Source organism: Micromesistius poutassou (assembly GCF_964030765.1).
Source record: "Micromesistius poutassou genome assembly, chromosome: 16".
Lineage (NCBI taxonomy): Eukaryota > Metazoa > Chordata > Actinopteri > Gadiformes > Gadidae > Micromesistius > Micromesistius poutassou.
In genome coordinates, this window is record NC_140286.1 from 1,404,367 (window position 1) to 1,411,866 (window position 7,500).

The window sequence follows — 7,500 nt, forward strand, 5'->3', positions numbered from 1 at the left end:
TGTGTGTGTGTGTGTGTGTGTGTGTATGTATGAGGGAAAATGCCCTCATGACATGATTAAGCGCGGCTATTCGGTGACCATAATTTAAAAATGTCCCTTTAGATGCAGTTAGATGTATAATTCCGATTTGAAACACCCGTTTCCAATCGGGCGCTCTGGGTTGAACGTACAGGGTATATAGGCTGCTATACGCGATCAGCGATGATTGAGGACGATCTCCTAACCAACAGCAGGTGGCACTCTCACCCCGGCTGGGAATGTGCTAGATCACTGCAGTGAAATTAACAACCCAGCATCGGCTCACCGCGTGGCCTCTCGGGCACATGCGTGTTCGCCTGAGACCCAGGCCCTGCATGGCGGGGATGCAGAGTGAGTGGTGGGGGGGGGGGGGAGGGGGCGAGGGGTGAGAAGACTCCCTGTGTGGTGCGCGGGATTTGCAGGCCAAGTGAGAGGCCAATATAAGCACACGGATGCATTAACAACATAAAAAGGCTACCTAAACTCCATGCCCAAGCCTAGTTAAAGCATGGGATGTGGAGACGTTGCAAGTGCGCACCAATCCAATCCGATTCTATAGTGGGCCAACTATAAAATGCCCATATATGCACGTGATTGCACCGGTTTAATGATTACGTTTCTGATTTCTTTGTTTGCGTCGTTTAGCTCACGTTGTCTTTATGAGTGTATATCTTTGGTACATTTATTTCCCCGCTGGAAAAACCAATATACAGGCTACAATGGACCCCCCCCCCCCCCCACCATACCGGCTACAAGACGATAAAGGACTACAGTTCTTTGATTTCAGATCCCATCGTGTGTCGCTACAGGCCAGAGCCTATATGTAAAGCTATGTGTGTGTTCTTTGGTTTATTTATTTTCTTCCTAAATGCAGGTGATGAAGTGTAATGAAGTGACGAAGGCTGAAATGTTGTAGAAATAAATATAGTCGATTTTAAATGTTTAAAAAAAAAAAGAAAGAAAAAAAAACGAACAGGTCATCCAAAAAAAAAAAAGGACCTGAAAATGTCGACGTTGATCATGAGTTGTGGATCACGGAGGGTAACAATGTCCCCCACGCACCATCCGTCCTCATCCCTCTCCCCCCCTCCCCCCTCCCCCCCTCCGCCTCTCTAGGCTTTGGAGAAGGTGGGCGCGGAGGACGTGCCGGGCTGGATCGGCGAATGATGCACGTTGTTGTTATGGTTGTGGCTGTGTATGTTGTTGTTGTTGTTGTTGTGGTTGTGGTTGTGGCTGTTGTTGGCGTTCCCGTGGTGCAGGTGGCCCCCGTGGACCCCGTGGCTCTGGTCCTCCGTCGCCCAGAGGTCGCGGGAGCGCCGGCGGGAGTTCATGAAGAAGTTGGAGACGGTGGAGAGCTCCAGGCCCAGCTGCTGGGAGATGGTGAGCTGCATCTCCTTGGACGGCCGCCGGTTCTCCCTGAAGATGGCTACCAGGGTGCGACGCTGCAGGTCTGTGAAGACCAATCGCTGCTTCTTTGGCAACTGGCTGCGCTCCCGCCCCTGCTCTTGCTCCTTGCGTTTACATGCTGCAGAAGAGAGGGGGTGTGGAGGGTTGGGGGTTGGGGGGTTGGGGCGGAGAAGTTTGACATGAGTACAATTCATCTTCAGGTTATTGTAAAATGACAATAGGCCCCACCAAATCAATCCCGCCGCGGTGGACGCACGGGGTCGCTCCACGGCCGCGGGTAAAAAGCAGAAACATCACCGAAGGAATAAGAGCCGATGGGATGAGCCGTAGTGAAGATCCATAACAGGCTAATAAAGCAGTGGACGCTGCAGGATGCACATTTCTAATGGTCAGTATAGGCCTCTGTGGGCGAATGCAAACAGAAGTGTTGGTGCCTGCATTGCAAGAGACGGTCAAGGTTCGGCTGGTATGGACGGATCACCATTTGGCCCCTTCTAGAACGATGAGCCAAGGTGAAAGCTGAAATAAAATAAAAAACTATAGGCTTAATAAGGTCATACGCTAGGTTGTCCTAACCAACCCACAAATCCGTGGTTTAATAGTGCGAGGTACGTGTGCGGGCTACCAACAACAGACCCGTATGACTCGCGGGCTTTATTATTTGAGATGCTTGGTGCGGGGGGGGGGGGGGGGGCATATGGTTACTTATACAATAGTTGGTCAAACCATAGATTTTAACTGCTTCAGCCAACCGTCTGTAGCCCGCCGTGCCTCGATGCACCGATAGCCGCTATAGGCTCCGGCTAGGAGACTGGAGAGAGACTGTTCTGTTCTGTTGCCCTAAAAAGCTGCAATGATCGATTTTCCGCGGTTTTCTCCAGAGCACGTGGTCCAGTAATCAGGGCTCCCTTCCCCAGCCGATCGATCCTCATTGATTTCGCGAGACCGAGGTGTGTGTGTGTGTGTGTGTGTGTGTGTGTGTGTGTGTGTGTGTGTGTGTGTGTGTGTGTGTGTGTGTGCGTGTGCGTGTGTGTGTGTGTGTGTGTGTGTGTGCCTTTGTGTGTATGTGCAAGTGCGTGTGTTTGTGTGCGTGTCTGTGTGTGTATGTGCAAGTGCGCGCGCGTGTGTGGGGGGGGGGCGCGCGTGCAGTATGTGTGTGTGTGTGTGTGTGTGTGTGTGTGTGTGTGTGTGTGTGTGTGTGTGTGTGTGTGTGTGTGGGTTCATGCGAGGGAGGACGTGCGCGCCAGCAGCTGGGGAGCGCAGCGCGCCCCCTTCACGATAGTGTATGGCGCGGGAGCGCGCCGCGTGACAGACAGCTGAAGAAAAAATTGTTTATCTCTGGAAGAACAAAAGAGATGTGGCGGAGTAGAGTGTCAGACTGAAAGGGCATAGGAGGACAAAGACACGGCTCTTATAAAAATGCCGCCGTTGACCTATACTCCCCTCGAAAAAAAATACACAGAAGTGTGCCACTTGCAGCCTGTGTTTGTAGTCAAATGATACCGAGAGACGCTAGCCGGACTAGAGGCAGAGGCAGCCTGTAACCACGCTGTGCTGACTGTTGTTGAAGGCGGCCGAAGACACCGCAGGAGGAGTGTAGGCCTATACATGAAGGAAGGGATGAAATAAAGCGTGGACTGCAGTGTGTGGAGGGGCTGTATGCAAATGACTGATGGCTTTACGGCAGGTTTAGACAACAGCAGTAAACAAATTTGACTGTGAGAAGATCGATGTGTGTGTGTGTGTGTGTGTGTGTGTGTGTGTGTGTGTGTACGTGTATGTGTATGTGTTTTTTTGTATGTATTCCTGTGCTTGTTTGTGCTTAAGTGTGTGTGTGCGTGACCGTGTGTGTGTGTGTGTGTGTTTGTGTATTAAGTGTGTGCATGTTTGTGTATTATGTGTGTGTCTGTGTGTGTGTATTTGTTTGCGTGTGTGTAATATGTGTGTGTGTTTGTGTGTGTGTACGTGTATGTGGTTTTTTTGTATGTATTCCTGTGCTTGTTTGTGCTTAAGTGTATGTGATGTGTATGTATGTGTGTGTGTGTGTGTGTGTGTGTGTGTGTGTGTATGTGATGTGTGTGTGTTTGTATTAAGTGTGTGCATGTTTGTGTATTATGTGTGTGTCTGTGTGTGTGTATTTGTTTGCGTGTGTGTATAATATGTGTGTGTGTGTGTGTGTGTGTGTGTGTGTGTACGTGTATGTGTTTTTTGTATGTATTCTGCTTGTTTGTGCTTAAGGGTATGGAATGTGTGTGTTTGTGTATTAAGTGTGTGCATGTTTATGTATTATGTGTGTGTCTGTGTGTGTGTATTTGTTTGCGTGTGTGTGTAATATGTGTGTGTAATATGTGTGTGTGTGTGTGTGTGTGTGTGTGTGTCCGTGTGTGTGTGTGTGTGTGTCCATGTGTATCGCCAAGTGTCAGCATGCACAGGCAGGATGCCTGTGTGTTTATTTATTTATTTGAAAAGAATCCCATCCTGACCGGCCCGTCCCACCGTGGCGGTAACGGAGATCTGGTTATCTACCTGGACGCCGGGGCCCTGACGCGGCGCCCGGGGTGCGGCTCCCCGGGTTTTGTTTTGTTTTTTTTACACGGTTGACCAACAATAGATCGCTTCATCCATTCTGGATCTCTCCAACTGTTTGCGTCTTGTTGTTCTTGTTCCCAATTGTTTTAATTTGCCCTCAGATTGATAGTCCCCATATTGATTGATCCGCACTTCAGAACCATTTCATGGAACGTTTATTCAATTGGTTCAGCCCGGCCAATGCCAGAATCTCCTCCCGGCGCTCTAAGTGCTGGCTCAAACCAAACTCAATACTCTCTAATGTAATGACTGAATGCTAGTGCTAATATAGTGATAATTTAATATGTAATGCCTGTTTTCAAACAACTTGTGCCACCGGCCATTTTACGATGCCAACACCACTCGAATCCCCCTCCATCAGCTGGACTGACGATTCCTCCAATCAGAGGCCAAGACAGAGACAGAGAGACAGAGACAGAGAGACACAGAGAGAAAGACAGAGAGACACAGAGAGAGAGAGAGAGAGATACAGAGACAGAGAGACACAGAGACACAGAGAGAGAGAGAGATACGGAGACACAGAGAGACAGAGAGAGAGAGAGAGATACAGAGACAGAGATACAGAGACACAGAGAGACAGAGACACAGAGAGAGAGAGATACAGAGACAGAGAGACAGAGACAGAAGCTGTGTTTGAAATCGTTCCCTATCACGGATATAGTGCACTATATAGGGTGCTCGCCATTTTGTAGTGGTGTTCGAATTCTCAGTGGTTAATTTCATTCACTGGACAATAAAATACCCAAAATTTGAGTGAACATACGATGTTCCCTACATGTTACTCCCCTATACCACAATGCAATGCGGGCACATTTACTGACGCAAATGACGTTTAGAAATGTCCAGCGTAGTGTCCGAATTCTGGTTAGTTCGTTCCCTATATAGTTCACTATATCATCAACACTATATAGGGTCATAGTGAGTGAGTGAATAGGGAACGATGCCGAACACAGCTAGAGAGACAGAGACAGAGAGACAGTGACAGAGAGAGACGGCCGCCATTCCACAGCCGCATAGCCTACCGGAACCAAAGGTGTTAGCAGTACCATAGGCTCTGAGCCCGATCGATGGATATTGACGATAATCAATAGGTCCACTCCAAATGAGACTCCTTCGGCCTCCTGCAAATTCCCTTCCATATCAATGGATAGGACCTGGGGGGGAAGGCAGGCAGAGTATGGCGGCTCATTAAAGCACAGCCCCTTGAGACGAGTACCAAATAGTAAACGGGTATCTTTAGTTCGCTCATTACCAAACGGGCTTCGCCGAAGAGACAAGCCGATGGATCTCCGGCGGTCTCAAGTGGCGCTTTGTCATTTCATCGCTCTAAAGACGTGTCTTTCTTTTTTCGCCGGCGACGCTAACACTTTTGCCACTTCTCTAGCACCTCCTTACCCGTCCCCTCCCCCCCCCCCCTCGATCAGACGATATATATATATATATATATATATAGGCCCGACGTTGGATCTCCAGACGCCTGTGATCCACAAAGTGTCAACAGCTGCGTGTGCCTGAGAGCCACCGGCCTGAAGCGTGGTGGTGGTGGTGGTGGATGGTGGTGACTGGGTTAGCCTCCTGCTATCAGTATTCACCACACCGTTACGCAGCTCCGGGGGTTTGACGCCTGATTACCTCGTTGGTCTTTTGGTTCTGTGGTCCACATCATTGTCACACGCTGTCACACAAACAACAACGGATTTTCAACAAAAACAAAACCAAAACACAAAGATCTCCGCGGGACCAACAACAAACTGGTGCTTTCGATATTGCCAAGCGATGCAATAATCGAGCAGTATCAAGACACACTTTTTTGTTGTTATTTGATTCATAACAGCGATGGATCGCTATCAGTCAATCACGGATCAATGCCAGCATGCTGTGTTACAAAGTATAGTGTGTCGTGTTTCCACGGCGATACAGATTAAATAACATTGGGTGGGGGGGGGGGGGGAGGAAAGCCGTGTGGTGTGAAGACACTCCGGCTCATTTGTGGCGAAAAAGTGGGGCCCCTGGGGTAACACTAGGACCCCAGAGGACGTCTCCCGTGTCCTGAAGGTCATTTGTAAACACAGATGAAAGCCTGAGAACCACCGCACACAGAGCTGTCATCTGGGTACACAGGGTATCAAAGGACACAAGACAACTAGTATTACATTTGACCACCTCATTCTAAGCGTTCCCCCTCCCCCCTCCCCCCTCCCTCCTCCCCCCTCCCCACCAGATTACGCATATCCTCTCTGTTTAGTGTAGTGTGTGTCTGTGCGTCTGCCTGTGTGTCTGCATTGGTGGTGTGTGTGTGTGTGTGTGTGTGTGTGTGTGTGCTCTCGTGCTGTGTGTAAGTGTGTGTGTGTGTGTGTGTGTGTGCCGTACTCTTGTTCTGTGTGTGTGTGTGTGTGTGTGTGTGTGTGTGTGTGTGTGTGTGTGTGTGTGTGCGTGCTTGTGTGTGTGTGTGTGTGTGTGTGTGTGTGTGTGTGTGCGCGTGTGTGCGCGTGCATGCTTGTTTGTGCGTTTGTGTGTGTGTGTGTGTGTGTGTGTGTGTGTGTGTGTGTGTGTGTGTGTGTGTGTGTGTGTGTGTGTGTGTGTGTGTGTGTGTGTGTGTGTGTGTGTGTGGACAGAAAAAAAGGATGAAGCATGAGTGGCAGACGGTGAACTAACCGCACCGTGCTGTTAGAAGACGGCTGGCTGCCTGACGGACGAGTTCGCGCTTTGTGTGCGGTGAGACGGGCCCTCTCCCGCACTGGACGGACTACTGCGGGGCGAGAAACAGTGGCGTAAATCACTCTTTGTTACACCTTTTGGGATGGTATTGATTGTATTGATCATTTTATATTCATTACTGTGTGAATGAACGCTCGATTTCTTTTAAAACATTAGCGTTTAAACATCCCCTGATTGTTCAAATCGGTGGTATAATTGATTTGAAATCGATTTTTTTTTGAGGACCTCGTTTGGTTTTTGTTGGGATGGTTTGTACGTAAATACCTTATTCTCCGGGTAGGAACTGATCTGTGGCTTTAGTTGCTTGTCCATGCGCAAGTATTGGGCCGAAAGACACTTGTGATGCCACCACCATGCCTCATGTGAACTAGTTTTATGTCCGTCTGCATAACACCACGCAAGCAAAACTATGTCAGTGTAAAATATGTTTCCTTTCCTGTCTATTCGACAGAGATGTGCTGCAAGTAAGAGAACATAACATCACAACTCTGCAACCATATTCTTACGACAAATGCGCCAGAATAACCAGAAGGATTTTGATTTTATTATTTAATGTCCTGAATTGATCTGCAAATAATATATATATTTGTCCAATATTACTTGATTTGTATTGTCTTACCCGGCTAGGCCGGTTAACTAGCCACAAATGATTTGACATGTGGATAATTGTACATAATAGCACAATGTCTTGCATTGGAAATTTCTTGTCTTTCGTTTTTAAAAAATATATAATGTTTAATTTGACCCATCCTAACTGAAGACTGAAGG

At 48.4% G+C, this 7,500-nt stretch overlaps 1 protein-coding gene across 1 annotated transcript in view; it reads right to left on the reverse strand.

Annotated features, from left to right (window-relative positions):
* Positions 1–1,130: 1,130 nt before the first annotated feature.
* Positions 1,131–7,500, reverse strand: part of onecut3b (one cut homeobox 3b) — a gene marked incomplete at both ends in the record, with an annotated part of 12,506 nt that continues 6,136 nt past the window's right edge. The window contains one exon of the mRNA XM_084481422.1: positions 1,131–1,543. Coding sequence (XP_084337548.1) covers positions 1,131–1,543 — 413 coding nt within the window. The remainder of the gene's footprint in view (positions 1,544–7,500) is intronic.